Genomic DNA, 27006 nt, shown 5'->3' with positions numbered 1-27006 from the left:
CTCCATCTTCTCTACTAACCCTCAAAACCCTCTTCTTCATCTCCTTCTTCAAGCCCATCTCCATCTCAGCCACTATCTTCCACCACCACCGCCCACTCCAAACCCTCTTCCACCTCCATCACTTGACCCCCATCTTCCATTTCCCATCTCCATGGATTCCGGCAATTTCGCAGGAATCCGATCGAACCCCTTCTCTGCAATTCTCAACCTCCTATACCACCATCTCCTTCTATCCACCATTGAAGCCACCATTTCCACCTCCAAAACCCATTCCCATGGCCATTACAAACCATAACCCCTTTCACCATCTTCTCTCGTAGTATTACCGGAATCCGGCAAATCCCGCCGGAATCCGGCCACCCTTCCTCCTACAAATCAAACCCCCAAACCTCTTTCTACCAATACCAAACCCATTCCCATCTCCACCTTCTTGCCTTTATTGCAGCCTTCATCTGTACCCCCATTGCCGACCATTTTCGCCTATTTTGGACACCAAATTTCGGTGGATCCGAGCTCCGCCATCAACTTCTCTTCTATCATTTCCAATGCCAGCACCGATGCTCCGATGAGCATTTAACGATGGCAATTTTGCCCAATACAGGTAATGCTCTGCTTCAGCTCATCATATTTGTAATTTTTGTTTGAAAATCTGTTGAAAGGGGATGGTAATATCTCGTAAAATGCCAAAAATGTGGACAATGGATTGCATGTCTGTCCTTGAGCTCATTTTGGGTTGGTTATTGCTACTTAGCATGTGGGATTAATTTACTAGGGTCTATTTTGTTGTTGGCTTCAATTTGGATTAAATGGAGTCATGTACCGAAGGCCTTATGTGGGCATAAGAGAAGTGATTTGCCAATGCTCACGAGTTTGGGTTTTGAGCAAAATACATGGAGATTTCAGTAAAAGCTGATACTGATTGATTAGGGGGCATGCGTTTATATTTCTTGTGCTTTTGGGCTTAATTGTGGGGACTGCTTTCTTAATCATATATCCTTTAGCATGATTTTTGGTTTATGACTTGAAATATGGAAATATGAGCTGATTCAATTTTGCTTGTATGGGAGTTAAATTCTCAAGGCATTTGCCCCTGTTAAAGAGGGCATTTACAGAAAGATTTGTCAGCACTCTTGAATTCTACCTGTGCTAAGTGTTATTCAAAGGATATTGGGTAGGCTTGAATGGTAAGTTCTTAAGTTGGTCAGGTGATTAGACAAGTTTTGGGCGTATTCTATTCACATTGTGGATGTTAAGATTTATATAGTCCCCCTTGAATTCTTATTTTGCTCATCTCATCTCATCTGTCAGTATCATCTTGGGAAATATTTGTATTACTCGAACATGGTTTTGCTTCTTTCCCTTTGTATGATCTGAGTTCCCTTGGCTAAGTTGATTGTCTTATAGGGAAAAGGTCGATCGAGATGCCTGATTTAGCACCTCGGTTGATAGAATGTCAATTGTGTGAAGCAAGCTGATCTAATCTTTTGAATCATCTTAGTCATGTCGGCCACGTGAAACAAATCAATCAAGGTGATAAGCTCCCTTCTTCATTTCTCTTGATGTCACTCTAATTCCGTTCTTGATTTCTATAGCCTCTTCTTGTCTTTGGTATCTTATTTGGAATTTAGATTTACTACTAATGTCCCCATGTGCCAGGTGATGACGGAATGTTTCTTGAGCCAACCCGTTGCCCTTCTTATCATTTTTCCCATCTTAGGGTCTTCGCAGGGTTTGAGGGGCTTCCTTTCTTTGGGACTACTCTTTGCACGTTCCTCGGGATCCTTTTTGAGTTTCGGGATTCTCTCGATTTTGGGAACACTTTGTCGGTTTTGGCGACGATGGAACGTTTCTTGAGCCGACCTCTTCCCTTCCTGCCTTAGAGTTCTCGCAGGTTAAGGCATTTCCTCCTCTTAGAGTGTTTAACTAGTTAGGACCCTTCCTCAATGACTGATTGTTTAGTAATTCTTCTTATAGAATTTTTGTCTGCCTCTTTTGTTTAGAAGTCTACCCTTAGGGTTAGAAGCTTTTCATCTATCGTTTGTTTAGGGTTTTCCCTCGAGGGTTAGATATCGTCTCCTTTGGAGATTGATTAGGGCTCGTTAGTTTTGTTTTCGTCTCTTCGAGATTGTTCTTTTCTTTGGGTTTTTAGTCCTCCCTGTTTTGATTTCTTTCCCCTTAGGCTTTAGGGATCCCGTTTCCCTCCAAATTACTTTACCGCGATATGGTGGGTAAGGAGGCTCTTCTATCGGATCCCCTTTAGCCGAAGGGTGTTAACACACCTTTTAATCGTCAAAAATATAAAAACACTTCAAAAATATTTGAAAATATAAAAAACCTTTAAAAAAAGTCCAAAGTGTTGAGTGTTTCTTTTAGAAGCGTAGTTTGAGAGTTCGTTTCGAACTACGTTAGCTTGATCCTCTTCCACGAGGTACGTAGTGCAGCTTGGGATCTTCATCCCAAGTCCAGCCAAACTTTGTAAATAAATGTTTTAACCATTTTTCTTCAAAACCTTGTTTTTAACAAAAAATTTCCTCTAGAGTTAGGGCTTTGTCCTAGATAGAGAGTTTTAGAGTTAGGATTTTGTCTTTGATTTGTTGTGTGCTTGTTTGTGATTGTTTTAGAGTTAGGGCTTTGTCCTAGAGTTATAGGAGCACATCCGTCTGGTCAGTTGGCGATTCACATCGCCGACTGATGACTAGGTCATGGATACGCTAGTGATCCCATTGTTTTCCTTAGGACGCACAGCCTAGTTACACATAGGTTGTAGGAACCACCTGCATTAGCGTAGGGCTAACCTGCATTTAGTTAGGGCATATAGGGTGTCCTAAAATCTATAATTCACTGGAATTTAAATAATCGTTCAAGAAGCTTTAATAATTAGTCCGGTCTTTTAGATCGAGTCTAAGATAGAGGTCTAGGTGTCTTAGGCATCATAGTTTAGAATAGGTGCGAAGAACTACGTTGCCTTGATTCTCGTGGAGGCGGGGATACGTAGGCTTCTTTGGATGAACATCAGACCATCCGAGGACTCGGGCTAAATCGATTAGAGTCTTAGGATTTGTTGTGTTGTTATATTGTATATTTTGTAGTGTTTTCTTACTTTCTTGTGCAGACCTATACCTTTAGCTGTAGCATGTATGTATTTGTTCACCAGAACTTAGACACCAGTTAGGCATGTCACTCATAACCTAGCTATCATTAGGTGATACATCTTTTAGTTTATTTTGTGTGTGCTTATTATTTTATCCCCTGGTCATGCATGATTAAGTAGACGTCTTCCCGGGGATATTTTGTTCCCATTTCACATGATTTTGCCCAAAAATTCTTCGAAGTTAATAAATAAATGGCATAAGAGACCAAGTGTTCGCACTCCGGCGAATTGGGGGCGCTCTTCGGACCTTCTCCATTCGTCATCAGGCACGAACCTTTTGTATCTCTGGTTATCCATTGCAAACAGAGCATTTGTTTTGGTTCCATGGCGCATCCATGGATGGCGACTCTGAGTTATTTCTAGATATATCTTGGTTTCTAGCCTTAGCTCCGGATCATGATGTATCTCTTTCTTTTTATATCGCCACTCATGCTATGCTGTGAGGGTGGCATCCGTTTCGAGAGTTCCTTGGTAGAGCTCTTCTTTCATTGTGGAAATCTTGAGGATGTAGGGACACGTTCCCTCACAGTCCTCGGATCGGGGTCCACAGGCTGGCGACTCTGCTGGGGAGTTCTTGAAACATTGCCTAACCCACATGAGTTTTGGGCCCTCGACCGCACCTAAGCTTGGTGCGGTCGAGCGCACAATCTATTCCTCTCTCTCTCTCTCTCTCTCTCTCTCTCTATATATATATATATATATATATATATATATATATATATATATATATATATATATATATATATAAGGATTTGCTAGCGTCCATCGCAAAAGGCATTTCGCGAATAGTCTAATGCATCCTACATCAGTCACAGAGGCGCACTTTTCAGCAGATTTTGTCCTCATTCACGAGGTGGCTGCTGTCAGATGCAACAGACCATCTGCGAAATGCCTTTTGCGATGGACGCTATATATATATATATATTATCGCAATCAATCAATTCGAATAATCAAGGATAACTATGACATAGACCTAATTGACCCTAGATACAAGGAAACAATCATAATTCCTCCTATTTAAGATTCTGTCTCTAGCCAATCTTCCACTGCACCATCTCCTCACCTATTGAAGCAACACACTACTTTAATCTCCCAGACAAGGCTAACCTATAGAAAATTAGATACTCTGCAAAAAGAATTTTGTGATAGTACAAGGCCTGCCAGAATCCATCCCTATCGCCCATACCAACCATAAACATAATGCCTCGATAGAATCTATTTCCCAACCCACTGGCCATTTTTGAAACACCTGACCCAATGATCTCAAAACAACCTTGGTTCCCCACACATCAAATGCTAATCACCACATCATCTAATAAGAGGATGTCCTTGCACATGAAATCATCTTTGACCCATAACTCCAAAGCCACGTTCCCAACAAGGCTACAAAATAGAAGTTTAAACTCCCTAGAGCACCACTCTTCATTGGCTTGTAAAGCTCCATCCGCTGGATTAAGTGGTACTTGAAAGAGTCCACATCACCCCTCCAAAGAAACTCATAGCACTACTCCTCAATAAATATTAGCCTTTTTTTAATTGTACGATAAATATTAACCTACTCTAAGTACTCTGCATATGGACGTGCTATACACTAAACAAATTCTTGCTAGAAGGAAGAATCTTTTCTGAAGCTAACCGTTGGACTTATACGTGTTCCAGGTTCATAGGCTACTTTTGTACTGGACCATAAAAGCGGTGTAATGAGATATCCTAAACAAGCCTCCTTGTCTCAATAGAAGGTTCTACACAAACCAAGGCAAAGACTAAGAAGACTAGAAAGATACAGCTGGTGATGCTGGTGTGCTTGGTTTTAAATACAAGAAGAAACTCAACTCAACTCAAAAAAGCCTTTGTCTCAAATTAGTTGAGGTCGACTAAATGAATCCTTCTATACATTAATTTTTTCTTCTTATGAAATACAAGAAGAAAGACAACGTAAAAATTAGGTACAAGATGCAAATGGGATTTTTTGAGCGGCCAAATTAATGTATATGGTTATGGAATTCAGACTAGAGAGCATTACTAGATGTCTTCTTTTCTTTTGGATTTTTATCAAAAGAAATTCATTTTACAAATAGAAGAAATGCACAAATCCAGAAGGTAATTACAAAATAAACCATATTTCCTAGATCCCAACCAATATATGTTCAAAACAACCATGTAGACAATAAAAGCATATTGGAGATGCCACCTTTTGCCCAATTAATTCAAGCCCTGAAGCAAAATTCTCCAAACGAGCAGATCCAGATCTTTCCCTCGGAAGATAATCATGTATTGAATTGCATTAAGTCAAATTCGACAATCGAAATGACTGAAAAGTTAAATTAAAGAATAAATAAGGGTTACTCTCACACCACTGAGTCAAACTGAGTCCCCTTTACAAATGCTACAAGCTTGGAGAGTTCTTTTCCCGACATCAAATAGCTAGCATGGCTTTCCAAAATGTTCTTAACTGACGTAACATGTGCACTCTGCTCTTTGAATGATGAACTGCTTCCATAGAAAAAGCTTCATAAGAACATTATCACCTGGACCACCAAGGGTGAAAGAAAAAAATGGGCCTGACAATGAATATTAACGATTAAATAACTAAACAATGAGTATTTGAAGCCAAATAATTTCTATCAAATACAATGTCCTTCCTCACAAGATAGTTTCTACCTTTTTGAGTAAAAAAGACTGCCTCCTGAAACTGGAGCGAAAAAAGTAATACCCCAAGAATCTAGGAGATAAATTTAGGATTTCAAGGGCATGCAAGCGGGTCAACATGCTTAGGCGTCATTTCCATCCATGTACCCGTAGAATGCATGTCCATTGTCAATTCATTATATCCATAGATTATATGTCCATTTCTAACTCACGAGAGCTATGGATTGTGCATCTGTTTACCACTCATACTCACACGTGGGATTGCTTTCCCAATCACTTGCTAAGGGATTCCAGATCTATGTCAAGAATATCTAATCGCACACCACAGATTTCCACATTTGTGCCCAAAGGAGATCTCGAATTAGCAACAAAGTCTAAATTCACGTTCCACCATGCCAATTCACACATATTCACATGATTCATGTAAATTCACACCCAGATTCAGGCACACGTGAATTGAATGTCTTCCTTTTTTATTTCCCCTCATAGTTGTTAGTTTAAAGAGGGGGGGGGGGGGGGGGGGGGGGGGGGGGGTGGGAAGATGTATTGTAAAAGGGACTTTTATTGATTTTATGAAATAATACAGAAAAGGGAGAAACGTCCAAGGTTTTTCTTTTATCTTCTTCTCCAATTTGCATTAGTTGGTGCGATTGTCATTCAAACCTGATAAAATGCCCACACATGCATAGTTAGGCTACGTTATCTGGTATCAGAACTTGGGTTCTACAATCGAGACATTTGTCAATGGCACAAAGAACGAGGAAGAAGGATCATGTAGTAGTTTAGGAGGTATTTCAAGAATCCCAATGAGACATCCTAGCACAAGAAGCAGGTGGAGGAACTCTAGGAGTAGTTGAGATTGGTTTGGACTTTTCCGTAGCGGGGGATACCGAATCTAACATAAATGTCATGAACGATCGACTGACAGGGTTATCTGCCGTGATAGCTAGCGAGAGCTGAGGCTACTGGATGTGATTCCAAGTGTAAGGAATTAGGTATCAAGATTGAGAAGATAATACGGGACTTCAAACCATTCTATTATTACTTAGAAAAAAATCATATTGGGAATCACCAGCAATATACGACAACTATTTGGATGATTGATATTTAATATATAGGTACTAAATGTTCTAATAATGAGCTATTTACTTTTCATGGTGACAAAGTAGTCAACAATTCACTTGAAGCGATAATTGATGTGCACCAGAAAATCATGAACAATGAACCAAAAGAAATTGGATCTGATAATATATTGGATGAATCAATTTATCTTAGTCCATTTTTCTTAGATCCCATATTGAAGCCTACCGTGGATATTCATGAATTCAAGCATGTTGATGATCAAGAGAAATTATATTTTTGTCAGTTTGATTATGGAATAAGAATTGATCCTTGAGAGGAAATTAGGATCGCCCCTGAAACAATTCATTGCATTTAAATTTATCAAATATAAGGAATCCTTTTTCCCTAGAACTTCCTAGGTAAATCCAATTTCATGTATCTGAAGGAGACCCTCCATATATCTATATACTATATAGCATAAGAGAAAAGGAGAGAATTATTTGAATTTCTCCCAAAATTCTATGAGAATTACACATCACTTTTTTTTACTTTTTTTTAACAAAGGCAACCATTCAACCCACATATCTTCAATCCTACCCCCTCCTTTATGCTTTTTAACAAAGGCCCCATTAAAGCCACATAATTTCAATCCTACCCCCCTCCTTTATGTTTTTTTAATTATGGAAAACTCTATCGATTGGAGGGCTAGGATTAGCCTATGGAAATGATTTTACGGGCACAACCTATTGATGTTGTGTTCCATCACATGGACGGTTTGGAGCAACATATGATGTGGTCCGTACAGTTCTTTGTCGGCCCGTGCATCGCAAGGGGCTTTTTACGAGTATGTATATATGTACATAAAGTATATACATAGGTACATGTCGTTCTCCGATACTTCAAAATTCGAGGAAGAGTTTTTTTTTAACTAGAGGAAAATGATGCCGACAAAAATTACTAAGAACATGCACTCTTCGGAAGGTTCAAATCCGAGGACAAATTTTCTCCAACTTGGGGAGGATGATGTAACCCAGAACATGTTGGTATTTTAATACAAAATAGCCCTTGTTGGTATCTTACAAAGTTCTTTTGTTTACAAAAAGAAGCCACTTTGTTTTGGAAAATGGGTTCGCTCACTTCCTTCACAAAAGCGAATAGTCCCGTATTGGAAAGTGAAGAAAAGCTTCATGTGTTTATATAGTTTTTCACTTCCTTAGCTTTGTGAATGAGAAGAGGAGAAAGGAGGCCTACGCGCATGAGCCACCAAGTGGATCCGGCGGGCTTTTGGCTATACCACACACGCGCCACCCGGCCCGGCTCGGCCGGACACGCGTGTGAGCAAAGGTTTTTACATCCCCTACATTTTAATTTTGGTTTCTGTCCGTTTGCCTTTGCAGTTTAAGCCGGCGTACCTGAAGTAAGCCGGGTTACTGGAACTTCATTAACTGGGTAAATAACGGCGCAGTTCTTGAGTAAGCCGGCATACCTTAATAACGCTGGCGTAACTTATTAGGGCCGGCGTACCTAATCGTTGTGACTGTTGCGAAAGTGTCTTTTCACATCTGTAATATTTTTTAAACAGTTCTTTTCTTAAAGGTCATCTTTACTCCATTAAAGGGTGTATTGAATGGACATGTTTGGCTATATAAAAAAGGATGTTCTCTGTGTTTTATAAACACAACAACAAAACGAAAAACTATTGTTTTCTTCTTGTTTTTCTACTTTACTGTAAACAGTATTTTCTTTCTTCCTCTGTTTATTTTACGTATTTTGTTGGGCAACTGTAGTGTTCGTGTGGTTCAAATCTCTGAGATCATGTAGTTCTTGGAGATCGACGGTGCATCGGGCTGTTGTATCCTAGGGGTGATTGCGGCCAGTAATCTGCTACATCGGAATTAGTTTCCGCAGAGGCGCAAATTCACCTTAAAGAGAGCGACAAAGTCCGTACCTCATCTCGCCGCATCGAAAAAGGTTTCACTAACATCATTTGTTTGATTGTTTCTGTTTCTCAACAGAAGTCTGGTAAGCCGTATTATCCCCTAAATTCTCAACAATTTTAAGGTGAATTTTGTCTCTATATAATATGGCACCATGCTATGAAGTTTTATCGGATTCCTCCAATCCGAATAAACCTTTTCATTTTAACGGTGCAAACTTTAAGAGATGTAAGAAGAAGATGTTCTTTTATCTATCCACAAAAAAGGTAGCCCGTATATTAACTGAAGCAAAGATATGGGGTCTGAACTGGAACCTACTCGTTCTGTCTTGAAAAACAGTGGAAAGAATCTGATTTTCTGTGTCAAATTTTATCTTACATAGCCTTTCCGATGAATTGTATGATTTCTATAATGACTCTCAAGATTCTAAGTCACTTTGGGAAGCATTACAGAAAAAATATGACACGGAAGAAGCGGGTTCAAAGAAGTATGTTGTTAGCAAATACTTTAGATTTAACATGGTGGATGAAATGACTGTTATATCACAGACCCATGAGTTGCAGAAATTGGTCCATGACATTCTTGCTGAAGGAATGATCATTAGTGAACAATTTCAAGTGATTGCTGTGATTGACAAGTTGCCTCCTTCGTGGAAAAATTTTAGAAACTCTCTTTTACATAAATCTAAAGAGCTCTCTATGGAAAGTCTTCTTGTCCATTTGAGGATTGAAGAAGAGAATCGTAACCAGGATAAGAAAGAGGAAAATGTTAGTAATTTAAATGCTATTTCTGTTTTCCAAAGCCCGAACCAGAAACCGCAAGTGAATCTGAAGCCTAAGAAGAAGTCGATGAAGATGAAACAGAATCAAAACCGAGGTACCAATAAAAGTCAGAACTAGAAACCCAAAAAGACTACTGATTATTCTAAAGTTGTGTGTTACAACTGTGGGTTGAAAGGGTATATTTTCCGGATGTGTCGGCAAAAGAAAAGCGCACAAGTCTCTCAGGCCAATGTGACTGAAGAGTCACTTGTGGCGATGATCACTGAAGTGAATGCCGTTGGCGGGACTATAGGTGGTGGGCTGACACAGGGGCTTCTCGTCATGTGTGTTATGACAGAAGTTGGTTCAAGACTTATGCACCTGTTGAAAGTGGTAATAAGGTGTTGTCAGGAGACTGTCACACCACTAAGGTACTCTGAACTGGGGATATTAAACTCCGATTCACTTCTGCGTGAAAAGTGTTGCTGAAGGATGTTCTTCACACTCCTGAAATGAGGAAGAACTTAGTTTCTGAATTTCTGTTAAATAAGACTGGATTTAAACAAACCATTGAATCTAATCAGTACATTGGAACCAAGCATGGATCCTTTGTTGGGAAAGGATATGCTTGTGATGGAATGTTTAAATTAAATGTTTGAATGAATGAAATTTCTTCTTCTACTTATATGCTTGATTGTGTGAATGCATGGCATGCTAGGTTATGTCACATAAATAAGAAATATGTGTATGGTATGAGTGCACTTAGTTTAATCCCAAAAATAAAGTTGAAATATTTTCAAAAATGTGAGACTTGTAGTATGGCAAAAATAAATAGAAAGCCTTCAAAAGTGTTGAAAGGAATTCAGAGTTATTAGAGTTAGTCTATACTAATATCTGTGAGTTAGATGGTATCTTAACCCATAATGGTAAAAGATACTTCATAACTTTCATAGATGATTTTTCTAAATATTCAATTATTTATTTGATAAAGCAAAAGAGTGAAGTTTTGAAAATGTTTAAGGAATATTTGTTAGAAGTTGAGAATCAGTTTCACATGAAAATCAAGAGACTTAGAAGTGATAGAGGTGGTGTGTATGAATCACTAGAGTTTACTGATTTTGTGAAATCTCTAGGGATTATACATGAAACCACGGGTACTTACTCCCCCACCTCAAATGGGGTTGCAGAAAGGAAGAATAGAACATTAGTTGAACTTACAAATGCTTTACTCCTAAATTCAGGAACATCTTCTAACCTATGGGGTGAAGCAATTCTAACTTCAAACTATGTTCTTAATAGAATTACAAACTATAAAACTAAAGTGTCACCACTTGAGTTATGAAAAAACAGGAAACGTAATGTAAGTTACTTTAGAGTATGGAGCTGTTTAGCCTATGTGAGACTTCCTGATCTTGAATGACCCAAACTAGGAAGTAGAGCCATAGAATGTGTTTTTATGGGTTATTCTTTAAAAAGTAAAACATATAGGTTCCTTGACCTCAAAAATAATGTAATTGTTGAATCAGTAGATGCTGAATTTTTTGAGGACAAATTTCTTTTAAATCTAGGCATAGTGGGGGTACCAAAACTATTGTAGATAGTGGGGGTACTAAACATGGTTTAGATGAATACGTTGAAACTGAATTTGAACCAAGGCGAAGTAAGAGGGCTAGAATAGCCAAAGAATTTGGCCCTAACTTCTATGCCCTTACCTTAGAGGGAGATCCATCTTCCTTAGAGGAAGTTTTATCCTCTTCGGATGCTGATTTTTAGAGAGAAGCCATCAATGATGAGATGGAATCTTTAATGTCTAACCAAACATGAAATAGACTTGCCTCCATGATGTAAAACTATTGGTTGTAAATGGGTTCTTAGAAGAAAACTAAAATCAGATGGAACCATAGATAAGTTTAAAGCAGAACTGTAGACACCCCATTTTGACCGAGCCCTAATAGAGTCGTTAGGATAGAAATCCTGTCAAACTAGTGTTTTAGTGTCCCAAATTTGTTCCCAAGCTAGTTTAGGGTCCCACCAAGGTTCCTGTAAAATTTCGTCAAGATCCGAGCGTATTTGCCTAGTGAACGAGTTAAGACAGTGTCGTGGTGCAAGTTCAGAAGGGAGGGGTAAAGTACATCATTTCCCATGTAAAAGAGGGCATTCTTGAGAATTCATGTTGCTTCTTTCACAAGCAATCTCTAGGAGCCATTGGATTAAATCAGAAGGGTAGGATTGTGCAAAGGCAAAGGAATCTTCACCCCATTTTTCTACTTAGACCCCCCTGCTAGAATAAAAAAAATAGTTAAAATACACTAAAAGGGGCTGTCCATGGAAAGTAGAGGGGGGGTGTGAATTTATGATTTCCCCTTTTAAAAGGCCCATCGACTAGGGTTTGGAGGAGGGCGGATTTCTGCAGCCGCAAGGGAGAAAAGGGAGAGAGAGGGAGAGTGCTTCTTCTCCGGCAACCCCAACGGAGCTCCGACCACATCCGCGCGACCATCTTCTCCTTCTTCTTCTTCCTCTTCTTCATCTTCTACCTCCAGCCACATCCCCCATTTCTCTGCAACTCCGGCCGGCCGCCTCCATCAAAGCCACACCCAACCAACTTCTCAGCCTCAACCACCACCATCTTCTCCGATCCAACCTCGTCGGCCAACCGCCCCTATCAAACCCCTAATCCGATTCTCATCTCTCCTCACCACAACCATCTTCATATCCATCATCCTCCTCCCCCTCTGCAACCCATTTCCATCTACGCATCCTCTCCGGTGGGTTCTTCACCGGAATCCGGCTACCTCCAATCAACCGCCACCTCCACTTCTTCTTCTTCTTCTATTTTTACTACCAAACCCCATTTAACCCAAAACCCAAATCCGAATCTTCTCCTCCTTCTTCTTCTTCCCCTGGAAACCCATCTTAACCACCACAATCTTCCCCTAAACCCTCCCCCATTAATTCCGGCAACCTCCATCATCAACCACCATCCCACCTCCCTTTCCCTCATTTTCTTAATCCCACCATTTCTACCTCAAACCCATTTGCTATAGAACCCAACACAAAGAGGGTTTCTCATTTTGTAAAAAAAAAATACTGAGAAAGAGCTGAGAGAGAGAGAGAGGGTTGCACAGAGAAGAGGCCGAGAGTCTCGCCATCGATCACCCTTCCATCTCCATGTCCGTCCATCTTCTACTCCAGCCGTTCATCACTTCCATTGCCGCTCATTGATTCCAACTTCACTGCGTTGTAACTTCAGCAACCAAACCCCAATTACTTCCATTATAATCTGTTTATACAGATCATTAAACCCTCCTCTTTGATTCTTCACCCCCCCCCCAATTCCTATAGTTGCTGATCTCTCTGAAATTTTGGATAAAGCTAACAAAAGAAGTGATCAGTTAGGGTTTTCATTTGGGAGATAATTTGAAAGGGATATGAGAGAAGATCGAGAGATTAGAGATTGAAGAGGAGGGGGAAAAGTTCATTCTCCGGACGACAGATCGAAGCTCTGATTCCCCTTTTCCTCTGCGATTCCCATGAGAATCATCGTCTCCGACGAGATCCTATTGAAATCTGGACATTCCCGCGATCCGCAATCACTACCATTGATCCCAGAATTGCGGCATCTCTCCGGATTGCGAATCATCAGTGTAAGTAATATTCCTTTTCATTTCTAATTTTGGGTTCAAGACTAGTGGTTGGTTCTTGCTCTAATCCTCTTGGTTGAATGGTGTCTGTTGTATGATTTGGTTTCAATATGATGTGTTTTGGACTTTGAATATTAGGGTATTGTTATGATGATCAATTGTCCTTTCTTATAGTATGAATTAGGGGCTTTGTCCTTTGAAAATTTTGTTAAATACCTGTGTTTGGTCATTGAATACCCAGATTGTTTACTCTCCAAATAATGTGAATTTACCCTGAAAGATCATTAAATAAGGGCCTTCCCTTTCATGAAATCCCTCCTAGCTGCCCTCTAGGTCATATCTTATCATGGCCCCTGATTCTCGATGTGTAGTGCTGGGATTTATTCAAGTGTTTCACCAAGCCTCTTTCATCTCTCCTTCAGATCTAGCTCTAGCATTCGGGATCTTTGTAAGATTTCTATGGTCTTCATTTACTCATGGTTCCTCAGAATTTCCGGGGTCATCTCTATCTTTCGAGGCCTATTTCAGTTCTTCGGGACATATTCTTTACATGTTCCTCATGATTTTCTTTGTATTTCGGGATCCCATCAATTTTGGGAGCGCGCATTGTCGGTTTCAGGGATTGAAGGCGTTAGCCCAAGCCCATCATTAGAGGGACTTACCTGGTTGTAGTAGTATCTTCTTCCTCTTCTTCTCCTTTCAGGTACCTTTAAATCTTAGATGGCCCTTTCTCTTGAAAAGGGCGATGAAGGCACTAGCCCAAGCCCATCCTTAGGGACTTGCTCAGTCCAAGTAGTGTTCCCCTCCTTTGTGTAGTAGACTTGCCTAGTCTTTTAGATGCCTTTTAGATATTAGTAGCCCCATTCATTGCGGGGGGCGATGATAGGGATACTTTGAGCCCTCCTTTGTATATAGGAGGCATGCCTGGTCTCATTTATAGAACCCCTATTTGGAGACAAGCCTTGTCTCGCGTAGAGAGTTTCCTATTTAGGAGGCTTACCTAGCCTCATGTTAGAGTGGCCTCCTCTTTTAGAGCGAGTCTTTTTCTTGGTAGCATTATTAGAGAGTCATTGACTCATCCCCCCCTCTTTGATGTTTTTAGTTAGGAGTTTCTCCCATAGAGTTGTTGATTACTTCGCTTTGATTAGAAACTAACTCAGTCTTATTAGAGCTTTGCTTGCTTGGGATCTTGGATCGTTTTCTCTCTTCTTGGGACGCTTGTTTGGTTTTTGTGGATCGTCTCTTTGAGACCTTTGTGGCTTGTTTGGGGTTTTCCCTTTTTGCTTTAGGGCTTTGCCCTAGTTTATGGTTATGCTTGTTTGTTCCCTGTAAGAGTGTAATCATTTTAAGATCCAAAAGCTTTAAAATCCAAAAAAAAAATAGAAATTTGAAACTCAAAAACATTTGAAAACTTTAAAAATATCAAAAACATTTGAAAAACATTAAAAAACCTTAAATCAGTTAAAGTGTTGAGTTTTTATAGCGTATTAGGAAAGTTCGTTTCGAACTACGTAGGTTTGATCCTCTTCCACGAGATACATAGTGCAGCTTGGGACCTTCATCCCAAGTCCAGCCAAACTTTGTAAATAAATGCTTTAACCTTTTTTCTTCAAAATCTTGTTTTCAACAAGATCTTCCTCTAGAGTTATGAGTTTGTCCTAGATAGAGAGTTTTAGAGTTAGGAGTTCGCCTTTGATTTGTTGTGTGCTTGTTTGTGTTTGTTTTAGAGTTAGGGGTTTGTCCTAGAGTTATAAGAGAGCCTCCGTCCGGTCAGTGGGCGATTCACATCGCCGACTGATGACTAGAATAGGATGCGTTAGTCAACCCTTTGTTTTCCTTAGAAAATACAGCCTAGTTACACATAGGTTGTAGGAACCATCTGCATTAGCTTAGGGCTAACTTGCATTTAGTTAGGGCATATAGGGTATCCTAAAATCTACAATTCACTGAAATTTAAATAATCGTACAAGAAGCTTTAAGAACTAGTCCGGTCTTTTAGATCGAGTCTAAAATAGAGGTCTAGGTGTCTTAGGCATCATAGTTTAGAATAGGTGCGAAGAACTACGTTGCCTTGATTCTCGTGGAGGCGGAGATACGTAGGCTTCTTTGGATGAATACCAGATCATCCGAGGACTCGGGCTAAATCGTTTAGAGTCTTAGGATTTGTTATGTTCCCTTACTTTCCTGTACTGATCCTATACCTTTAGCTGTAGCTTGTATGTGTTTGTCCATCAGAACTTAGACACCAGTTAGGTATGTCACTCATAACCTAGCGATGCTTAGGTGACACGCTTCTTTCATTTATGTTGTGTATGCTTATTATTTCTATTCTCAGGAAATGCATGCTTAGATAGACGACTCCTGAGGATTGTTCCCATTTCACATGATTTTTGCCCAAAACTCTTCGAGGTTAATAATAAATGGCATAAGAGACCAAGTGTTCGCACTCGGGCGAATTGGGGGTGCTCTTCAGACCTTCTCCATTCGTCATCAGGCACAGACCTTTTGTATCTCTGGTTATCCATTGCAAATAGAGCATTTATTTTGGTTCCATGGCGCATCCATGGATAGCGACTCTGAGTTATTTCTAGATATATCTTGGTTTCGAGCCCTGGCTCCGGATCATGATGTATCTCTTTCTTTTTATATCGCCACTCATCCTATGCTGTGAGGGTGGCAACAGTTTTGAAGTTCCTTGGCAGAGCTCACCTTCTTTTGTGGAGATCTAGAGGATGTAGGGACTCGTTCCCTCACTCGTCCTACTCGGATCGGGGTCCACAGGCTGGCGACTCTGCTGGGGAGTTCTTGGAACATTGCCTAACTTTATAAAAATGCCATTTTTTACTAACTTTGGAGAAATTTGAGCTAAAATCATTTTAAATGGGAATTCTATCGTTAGAATCCAGGGGCACCAGATAGGTGCGTAATTAAAACGAGGGATTCACACGCTGCACATCATATGTTATCATATTGTTTATTCTTTACTTCTTTCATTGTTTTTCATTATTGGCTCCACGGGATAGATACAATGCGTGCCCGACTGGGATGCCATACCCTGATGGTGCTGTTGTATTTATTTCCAAGCTATGCGCCGGTGCTGCAGCGTAAACACTAGACGTACTTGTGTTTACAGCAGCCGATGAGCAATGAAGCATACTATGTATAACATTGGGCGTACTTTTGTTATACATATTAAGTATGGTTCATACGCATAGTACCCGATAGATTGAGTCCGGAACCCTACTTTGTTTTATATATTATATATATACTTACTGACCTAGTGAAACCCAACTAGGAAGTACCCGTGTTTATATAAGTATATTGCATTCATATAGGGTCGAACATGTGTTGCTTACACATGTGAAGCCTAGAGTTAGGAGCTTTGTCCTACTTATAGACTAGAGTAGCTCATTTTATGTGGCTACAGCACGGTCCTAGCACACTCATCAGTCTGTCTTGAGTCGAGACTTCCTTGACTCCGCTAGATTAGAATTAGGGCTGGTGCCCCTAGTTAGGACATATGTGTATGCATATATACATATATATACTGATTATGTATATTAGGGTTCTCCTCTTAGTTAGAGTTCCTTATTCATTTCAATTGGTTATATCCATTCTCTGTTCAGATCTAGATCTAGTCAGTGGCTTTTGCTTGCCATTTTCTTCGGCCATGATTAGTCCTTTGATCTATTGTTCATAGGATTTGACCTGTTATCATATGTTCTCACCTTTGGTCAGCCCTTCAGTTGATCACCTTTATTAGGTAACCATATTTTGAGCTTGTCTTACCACCATTACTCATATACCTTTTGTTGAGTTGTGGGAATCTTTCCAAGCGTCGTCATGCTGTCGGATTTTGTCTAGAATATTTTGAGCATGACCGCTATCCTTTAGAGTTAGTTAAACCATGAGTTTACCTTATCTTGACTTTCTTGTCTAGTCGTTATGCTGCCGAATTTTTCGCAGAATATTTTGAGCACGACCGCTATCCTTTAGAGTTAGTTAAACCATGAGTTTACCTTACTTCGACCTTCTTGTATAGCTGTTATGCTGCCGGATTTTACCTGGAGTATTTTGAGCATGACTGCTATTATTCAAAGTCAGGGATAAACCATGAGTTTGTTGTATCGTGATCCTTTTGTTTATTCCTATTTATCCATTTGTGGATTATCATAAGATTCTTGACTTTAGTCATAATCTATTTTTTTGATCTTTTGTACATATAATTGATTCATATTTTCCGTCATGGATTTACCCTTCTTATACCATGATCATTGATGGATTAGCTAAATCTCGCCTATCTGTCGCAAGTGCATGATTATTGCTGAGGTCTAAACTCATTTAGATTAGGGGTGTTTATCATTCCTAACTTTTTCATACCCCAAAAGAGAGCAGTCATATTCCAAAAAGACTTAAAAGGATAAATTGAAGATTCCTTGAGATCCTGTTGGGGTAGGTCATGTTATCAATACCTACCTTTCTTTGACCTTCATAGATTGACCTTCCTGTTTTGTAATTCAAACATGTTCAGGATTATTCTTGTCTCTATTCGTAGAGGATATTTTATCCCCATTATCATTCATTTAACCTAGTGTTTTAACCTCAATTTCAGGATTCTTAAGGTGAGCAATTGTCGCTATCACCCTCAAAAGAGATAACTAAGCCAAACCTGCTTGGTCTAGACCATCTTTGGTATCTAGACTTAGTTGATCCTCCCATTACATCGAGAATACCTTTACTCTCTTTGTCTGAGTTGTTTGAATTACCAGAGGTTCATCCAATAGCTGACCCAGTTGATCCTATGATAGCCATTCAAGAAATGCTGAAAAATCTTACTCGCGACATGGCGAGCATGAAGGAAGAGATGACCCATTTAAAAGCTCAAAGTACTGACAAGGCCCCCAGTTCTAGAGAGCCAATACCCCAATTTCCTCAAGTTGCGTCTTCAGATTCGAACAGACCAACCGTTTCACCATTTGAAATCAATTTAGAGGATGGGCAGTATGCTGAGGAATATTGTGTACCTATGGTCAGTAAAGAAAAAGAGATGTCTGACAAGTTAGAGAAGGAGATGTACAACAAGTTCAGAAAGTTGGCTCAAGATGTAGAGAATATGAAATTTCAGGGGCCAAAGAAGTTCGACATTTCTGAGCTTATGATTCCTCTTGAGGCTATTCTGCCACCCAAATTCAAAACCCCTGACTATGATAAATATGATGGGACTGGGTGTCCTCGGAGTCATGTAGGATGGCTCATAAAGCTTTCCCAACAACATGGACTCAACCCCGAGCAGATGGCACAACTATTCCCAGTGTCCCTTGTGGGAATCGCAAAACAGTGGTTCTTGCGCCTGAAACCCGAAGAAGTCAGGACTATGGAGGCTATTGCAAACAAACTGGTCGAACAATTTTCGATGGAGGACAGGATAGAGGTTACGAAGAGGGATTTGAAGCAGTTGAAACAAGGGCCGCAGGAGACCTTTACCTCTTTTATCCGGCGATGGAAAAGAAAGTTAGCGCAATTGAGTCAAGCACTCTCAGAGGCAGATCAAATCAAACTGGTAGTAAAAAGCCTATCCTCCGAATATTTTCATTTGATGGCACCTCAGCACTACCCAATTTTTGACCATCTGATAAAGATGGGAACTCAAATTGAAGATGCTTTGGTAAAAGGCCTGAGTCCAAGACTTTATCTGATATCAAAGAAGGGAAAAGACCTATGATCGAGCCAAAGGAGGTACATAATGTCAATTCTGCTAGGACTCCAGTCAAAACAATATTGGAAGGGGAAGACACAGCAGAAAAGAAAACAAGAAAATTTACTCTGCTTCCTTGCTCGTTATCCTACATTCTCAGGAGATTGATTAAGGACAACAAGATTGAATTGCCTGAACAAAGAGTCCTACCTAATCCTCTGGCTAAGAATTGGAGAAAGGATTTATTTTGTGCATATCATCGTGGTTCGGGTCATACGACTGATAAATATTATACTCTGAAGCATAAAGTGCAAGATATGATCGATGAAGACGAGCTCACTATTGAAGAGCCTTTCGATACTCATGTTGTTCTGCCACCAGCTTCGATAAATGTTATTTCTATTGAAGGACCAATCTTGGATCCTGCATCTCTCATTCACCCTATTTCTGAGACGCCACTTGTCCCATCAAACACCCGATCTGTAGAAGAATCTGTTGAGAGGACTACACTTGTCAGAATGGAAAACTGGATGGTCAAGCTCTTTAGTCAGATGGCTATGCTAACTGAGGAAGTAAGGGAGATGAAAATTCAGATGCAACACTTGTCCATTAAATGCGACTCTGCTCCAAAGCAACTTGTTGATATGGGTACTGTGACAGAAGAGGCCTCGGTTCAGAGTTTAATCCTTGATAGATATGTTGATTTGCATAATGGGAAAAAGCCTTACATTGCTCCAAAAGAAGTTAACAGTGTTGGACCTTCTCGCCAACCTCTTAAGAAGCCTCTCATTGCTCCGAGAGAGGTTAAGAATGTTGGACCTTCTCGCCAACCTTTAAAGAAGCCAGTGGTAGAGGATGAAAAGAGGGGTCAGAAATGGGAAAGAGAATTCACTCAAATGCCTTGTTCTCTTATAGTCATCATGAAGAAATGGGTCAGTGAAGGTTGTTTGAGACTTCCAGATATTAAACCTGTGCCTGAACCATTCCCCAACAATTGGAAGATGGATCAATACTGTGAGTATCATAGAGGCCCGGGTCATCTGACAGAGAATTGTTTAGCTTTGAAACATGCAATCCAGAACCGGATAGAGAAAGACTCTTCTGCTCTCGCTGAAATCTATCCTTTTGTGAACCAGACGCTTGAAAGAACCATTCAACCTCGCAGAGATCCCGTCACTTATGTCACTCCAGAGCCAAATAAGTTGAAGGGAAAAGAAAAAATGTCAGAGTTTGAATATCTTGAGAATGTTGAGGCAGAGAATGTGTTGTCACCGACAGGTTTTCAAAGACAATTTGGGCCAAGTCAACAGGACTTCAGAGGACCACCCTTTCCAAGGTTTTTGAACCAGGGTCGAACTTCTTAGCCAGCATTATCATAGAGGAAGGCGTACTACTTGTGAACTTCAGTGCCAATTCCTTGCCTCTGTTCACCTATTATGTTTCAAGATTCATATGTCAAGTATCTTGTTTCAAGATTCGTCCTTTGTCAAGTTTATACCAACTCCTAGCTTGAAAGTTGGTGAGTCTTGCAGTGTAAATGTCAAAAAAAAGAAAAAAAAAGAAAAGAATGTGTGTCGTGTTTGTTAAGTCTTTAGTATTCAGAGTCAGTGTTTTATTTTCTGTCAAATCAAATGTAAAGCTCATAGAGGCGTGTCTGTGAGTCATCTTGTAGACACCTCATTTTGACCTGACCCATGTTTGCGTTGCCTGGGCGAAACCTCGTCAAATCAATGAGTTTGGATCACAAATTGAACCCTGAGGTAGCTTAGGGTCCCACTAAGATCCCCCTAAAATTTCGTTGAAATCCGAGCTTGTTTGCTTAGTAAACGAGCCAGGGCAGTGTGCATAGTATGAACCTGAAAGGGGGGTGATTTATCCTAGAATGGGCTGAGCGGAGTTGTAATAAAACAAAAGTAACGGGCGCGCCTTATCAAACCGCGCGCCCATCAATTTTGGGGAGTACCGATATCCACAGACCTTATGTGGATATATATAAAAAAAAAATAACGAAAAAAAAGAAGAGGGGGAAATTCATTTTTCGTGGAGAAACTTTCCAGAGAGGCGAGAGAGGGAGGGTTTTCCTCTCCGGCAACGGTGCCGGAGCTCCGATCACGCTCAGATCTCAGATCTGAGAAAAGAGAAGAGAGAAAAGAGAAGAGAGAGAGAGAGAGATCTGAGAGAGAGAAAGTTGCAGGCAGCTTCCAACCTCCTTCTCCGACGGATCTACAGGCCGGAATCTGAGCTCCAATCGCCAGATCAAGTATCTTCTTCTCCGATCGTCCGTCTTCCACCTTCTCCCCACCACCACCGACCCAACCGCCATCATTTTCTCCGGCCTAGCTCTGGTAAAAGCTCTGGCAAGCCCCATGGATTCCGATGAGTTCGTTCCATTTTCCTTTCTTCATTCTTTTCTCTATCTCTTTTCATTCATTCTCCAGATCTAAGATTTTCTGTTGGATCTGAAATCGAAAGAGCGAGAGAGAAAGAGAGACATTACCAAACCCTAACTTCAAGCTCTCCTCCGATCAAGATCTTGCCGGATTCCGGTTAATTTTGATCGGATTTTTACTTCTGTTAGTTTTATGCTCTAGCTTTCTTTCCCCTACCTTCAATTCAAGCCTGGAGAGGATCATTTTTTTTTATCTCTCTTCTCCGGTCAGGAGCCGGTGAGATTCCGGCTAAAATTTCAATTAATCCCTCTTCTTCACTCGGTTCTACCTTTGTTTATCTTCTTTGGGCTCGAATTTTGATCTTCAACCTTGAAACCCTAACTAGTTTGAGAAAATTCCAGAGGCGATTTCCTCTCTTCATCTTTCTATGCAAAACATAGATCGTTGTATTTTCTATTATAATATCAAGTTTATCAGCATTGACTCTGATCTGAGAATTCTTTGTGAAAATTTAAGTAATTCGGTGGCATTTTCCATCCCGATTGGAACAATTTTAATTCGCATCAAGACACTGGTGTTGCTGTTTTGGTGTTCTTAAGTAGATCCTCCATCCTATTGTATTGAAGAGGAAGGTTCAAGAAAGCAAGCGAGAGGTACGCGGTATCTTTGAATCGATGGTTCTCTATTAGCTTCAGCAAAGTAATCTCGGTGAATCAATTATGAGAAGGATACCAGAGTTTTCTTGGGATTTGTTTATGGCACGTTCCTGGATGTCCATTTGTCCTCATATTTCAGGTTACTTTCTTCAAGATATTCGTCTTGCTGATTGCTATATGTATCTGTTGATTTAATATCAATATAATAGCATGAGGATGTGGTTTTCTCATAATTAGTTTATCATCAGAGATGTCAATATGCCAACTGAATGTTTATTAAAAATGATCATATAATGCTAAGATGATCTGTGAGATTTGAGTTCTATGGTGTATGAATGGCTATGAATGTACGTGTGGGTGAGTATGGTTTGTGAGTGTATGAGCATGGTTGTGAGCATGACAGTGTGCATGTACATACGGCTGTATGTTTGAGAGGATCGATTAGCATCTTAGTATGTAGTGATCATAAGATAACTGTGATCTCTTGGCTTTGAAGTGTTTAATATCATTTTTTTATTTCATTAGGCTACCCAGCGGCTGGTCTGGGCTAATTAATTTTATTTTAAATAAATTGTTTAATTGAAGAAGGAAATAAGATGATTTGCACTATTCGATGTCCTTGACACGAATATCGTCTGATTTCAAGGCGGTTTGTAGAAATATTATACGTGTAGGAAATCAGATGATTACTTTGGCATCATCTGATTTCATTGGAGTCCCCGTATTGGGGTTTGTGGTTGGCTTTGAAGTGTTTGATATTATTTTTACTTCATTAGGCTACCTAGCGGCTGGTCTGGGCTAAATAATGTTGTTTATCATGCTATGATTGCTATTATTACAGGTTGTGTACTCTTTAGTTATAAGTATTTCTTTGCTTAGTACTTGATTTGTTTATATAAGAATTGAATGGAAATTTGAGATTGCCTAGTAGCTCTTTTCTGCTTTCTTGGTGGACTAACGCAGTCTTCTAGACTTCTTTAGATACTAGAACCTGTACTAGGAGGCATATTCTGTCTCATTAGGAAATCCTCATTTGGAGGCAAGCCTTTTTTTTTTTTTTAGCTTAACCTCAGGGTGGTTGCTTTGATTTTGATAAATGGTGTACCCATAGGAGGCATGCTTTGCCTCATTTAGAGAGCCTTTGAATCATTCGTTTGTGTGGTGATGTTATCGGGGGAGTCTTTGACTCATTTGATCTTTATTGTTGTTATTAGGGAGTCATCTGTCTTGGCTTTGTAAGTAATTAGCCTTTAGAAGGCCTGCTTGGCCTCATTTGTAGAATCCTCTCTGAGGTTGCACCTCAATTTGTACCTCTGTTAATTAGAGACCAATTTGGTCAATTAGTTGTCTTAGCCTTGCTTACCCCTTGCAAGGGCAATGATAAGGTTACTTGGAGCCCATCTTTGTGTGTGTTTGGGAGACCTGCCCGGTCTCATTCTCTCGCTAGTTCTCCTCTTTGTGCGTCGTTTGGTTTTTGGGAGAACACCCTACTCGGCTTGGCTTCATACTCCTACCCTTATGGGGTACTGGGCGCACATTTGTTGCACCCTAGGGCTAAGTAACTGTCCGGCCCGGCTGGGTGTTTTACCTCTGCCAAATGTGCAAATTCTTGTTCCTTTTCTTTTAGGGAGTCTCTGACTCATTTATCCTTTAGTTGGTGTTAGTGGAGCCTTTGACCCATGTTCCTTTTCTTTTAGGGAGTCTCTGACTCATTTATCCTTTAGTTGGTGTTAGTGGAGTCTTTGACTCGTGTTTCCTTTTCTTTTAGAGAGTCTCTGACTCATTTATCCTTTAGTTGGTGTTAGTGGAGTCTTTGACCCATGTTCCTTTTCTTTTAGGGAGTCTCTGACTCATTTATCCTTTAGTTGGTGTTAGTGGAGTCTTTGACTCGTGTTTCCTTTTCTTTTAGAGAGTCTTTAACTCATCTATCCTTTAGTTGGTATTAGTGGAGTCTTTGACTCATGTTTCTTTCTCTTTTAGACAGTCGTTGACTCGTCTATTCTTTAGTTGGTGTTAGTGGAGTCTTTGACTCATGTTCCTTTTCTTTTAGAGAGTCTTTTACTCATTTATCCTTTAGTTGGTGTTATTGGAGTCTTTGACTCGTGTTTCCATTTCTTTTAGAGAGTCCTTGACTCATTTATCCTTTTAGTTGGTATTGTTAGAGTCTTTGACTCATGTTCCTTTTCTTTCAGAGAGTCTTTGACTCACTTGTCCTTTGCGGTGTTATTAGAGAGTCTTTGACTCATTCGCTCTTATAATGGTATTATTAAAGCCTAGTTTCCCCTTTTAGCCCTAGGATTTGGCCATAGGGTGTTGTTTTTTGTATTTTCCCTCCGGTCTTTGACCAAGAGGGTAAAAGCATCACAAACCTATAATCCAAAAATATATCAAAACATTTGAATTGTTTTAAAATATTCTGAGTGTAGTTAGAGAGTTCGTTTCGAACTACGTTGGCTTGATCTTCTTCCGAGGTACGTAGTGCAGCTTGGGATTTATATCCCAAGTCCAGCCAAACTTTTTGTAAATAATGTTTTAAACCTTCTTCAAAAACCTTTAAAATCTTGTTTTCAAAAGATCTTCCTCTAGAGTTCTAGATAGAGAGTTTTAGAGTTAGGATTTTTCTTTTGATAGGTTGTTTAATTTTTTGTTTGCTGTGTGCTTGTTTTAGAGTTAGGGGTCTGTCCTAGAGTTATAGGAGCGCCTCCGTCTTATCAGTCGGCGATCCACGTCACCGAGTGATGACTAGAGTAGGATACGCTAGTCCACCTTTGGTTTTCCTTAGGAAATACAGCCTAGTACACATAGGTTGTAGGAATCACCTGCATTAGCTTAGGGCTAATCTGCATTTAGTTAGGGCATATAGGGTGTCCTAAAATCCACAATTTACTGAAATTTAAATAATCGTACAAGAAACTTTAATAACTGGTCCGGTCTTTTAGATCGAGTCTAGGATAGAGGGCTAGGTGTCTTAGGCATCATAGCTTAGAATAGGCGCGAAGAACTACGTTGCCTTGATTCTCGTGGAGGCGGGGATACGTAGGCTTCTTTGGATGAATACCAGACCATCCGAGGACTCGGGCTAATAATTTAGAGTCTTAGGATTTGTTGTGTTGTTATTATATGTTTCGATGTGTTTTCTTACTTTATCGTACTGATCTTATACCTTTAGCTATAGCTTGCATGTGTTTGCACATCAGAACTTAGACACCCATTAGGCTTGTCACCCATAACCTAGCTATGCTTAGGTGACACATCTTTCATTTTATTTTATGTGTGCTTATTATCTTTATTCTCAGGAAATGCATGCTTAGGTAGACGACTCATGAGGATTGTTCTCATTTCACATGATTTTTACCCAAACTTCTTTGGAGTTAATAATAAATGGCATAAGAGACCAAGTGCTTGCACACTCGGACGAATCGGGGGTGCTCTCAGACCTTCCCCATTCGTAACCAGGCACGAACCCATATATATTTCTGGTTATCCATTGTACAGAGGATTTGATTTTAGGTTCCATGGCATATCCATGGATGGCGACTCTGAGTTTATTTTAGGTATGCCTCGGTTTCGAGCCCTGGCTCCGGATCAAGACATATCACTTTCTTTTTATATCGCCACTCGTGCTATGCTATGAGGGTGGCATCCGTTTTGAGAGTTCCTTGGTAGAGCTCTCCACATACGTGGATGATTCAGAGGGTGCTAGGGACTCGTTCCCTCGCACTCGACTATCTCGGATCGGGGTCCACTCATCTATGTACTTCAAAGTTTTCAACTCAATTAAGCATTTGGTTTCGTATCTTCAAATTTTTATGATTCACTCTTGGATTTAATGTTTAAAACAACTAAAGACCCCCTTCTCGGATGAGAATGCAGACGAAATTCACCTCGAGATCTGAAAGATGGTCAAACGAGAGGAAGAGCGTCGAGCATAGCCACTCAAAGAACAAATTGAAGCTATTCATAGTGGCATCGAAATTCGAAACTCGAGAAAGATGGAGTGGCAAAACTTTATCTCCCGAGGAGCACAAAGAATTGATAAACCTGTTTAGAGGGGTTTGAGGTAGTCTTGCTTGATCCTATAAGGATAAACCAGGGGAATGCCCTGTCGTGGAGCAAAGCAAGACTTCATCGTTTTTAGACATCCAGTTGAAAAGTGAAGATTTTAAAGAGTGAAACATCAGACATCCTGTGGAGCTGATGAAATATTGAGAGAAGACTTTCTGGCAGGGAAGTTGTATGATAAATTTGAGCTCTAAGAAAAAAAAAAGAAGAAGAAAGAGACAAGGAGTTGTGGAACCTTAAGCATAAATTTAAGATCTTCGAGATGGGAGTGGAGCACAGTGGTTGTAGCTTTGCCTGACATGCCGTCAGACTCCTAGAAAAATTTTTAAGTCTTTGAATCTTAAGCAAAATAACTTGTACGCCAAATATACCAGGAGGCCATCCTTGATAGTCTGAACTTTTATGGCCAAAATCCTAACGTTTAAAAATCCTTCTATAAACCTTTTGGGCCAAAAGCAAAATTAAAAAATTTCTTTTCAAACATATTATAAACCCGGGGCATTTATGCACCCGAACTACGTCGGACCTGATCCCTAACTCTTCAGGGGTACGTAGGCAACCTGATTAATTCAGGTTCGGTCAAACCTTGGGATAAAATCCCTTTCAAATTTTGAAGCTAAGTGCTAAACCATTTGAAAAACCCCAAAGCGAACTACGCGGATCTGATCCTCCATTTTTGGGGTACGTAGGTAGTCTGGCTAGACCAGATTCGGTCCAAATCGTTTGAACTTTAAATATCCTCCCCTTTTGATCCCAAGCCTTCCTAGAAGTCCTTCTAGTGCAAGCGAAAGTTGAGACAAGTGGTCTTTTAGACCGAATACTGGAAGGCAATAGTTGTGACTTCCTGTGAAGAGAGAAATCAGGGAGATGGAGAAGTAGTCTTCAAACAGGGCAGGATCCTGGAATCCGAGTAGTGTCGACAAGACTTACTTTGATATCCTTTTAAACTAGGGGCATTAAGACTGAGCAATCCGAAGGGGGTAATAACCATGACGGAAGTCC

The 27006-nt window shown here is 40.1% G+C and overlaps 1 protein-coding gene across 1 annotated transcript in view; it reads left to right on the top strand.

Annotated features, from left to right (window-relative positions):
- Positions 1-579: 579 nt before the first annotated feature.
- The window catches only part of LOC143892437 (uncharacterized), a 41383-nt gene continuing 14956 nt past the window's right edge, over positions 580-27006 (top strand). The window contains exons 1-9 of the mRNA XM_077397060.1: positions 580-601; positions 8878-8884; positions 9182-9675; positions 9757-9953; positions 10552-10714; positions 17971-18541; positions 19057-19378; positions 19490-19828; positions 19976-20174. Of these exons, the coding sequence (XP_077253175.1) occupies positions 580-601; positions 8878-8884; positions 9182-9675; positions 9757-9953; positions 10552-10714; positions 17971-18541; positions 19057-19378; positions 19490-19828; positions 19976-20174 (2314 nt within the window). The remainder of the gene's footprint in view (positions 602-8877; positions 8885-9181; positions 9676-9756; positions 9954-10551; positions 10715-17970; positions 18542-19056; positions 19379-19489; positions 19829-19975; positions 20175-27006) is intronic.

Source organism: Tasmannia lanceolata, unplaced genomic scaffold, assembly GCF_043159265.1.
Source record: "Tasmannia lanceolata isolate RefF3 unplaced genomic scaffold, GAP_Taslan_0.1 ptg000002l, whole genome shotgun sequence".
Taxonomy (NCBI): domain Eukaryota; kingdom Viridiplantae; phylum Streptophyta; class Magnoliopsida; order Canellales; family Winteraceae; genus Tasmannia; species Tasmannia lanceolata.
This window is presented reverse-complemented; position numbering and strand designations above follow the sequence as displayed.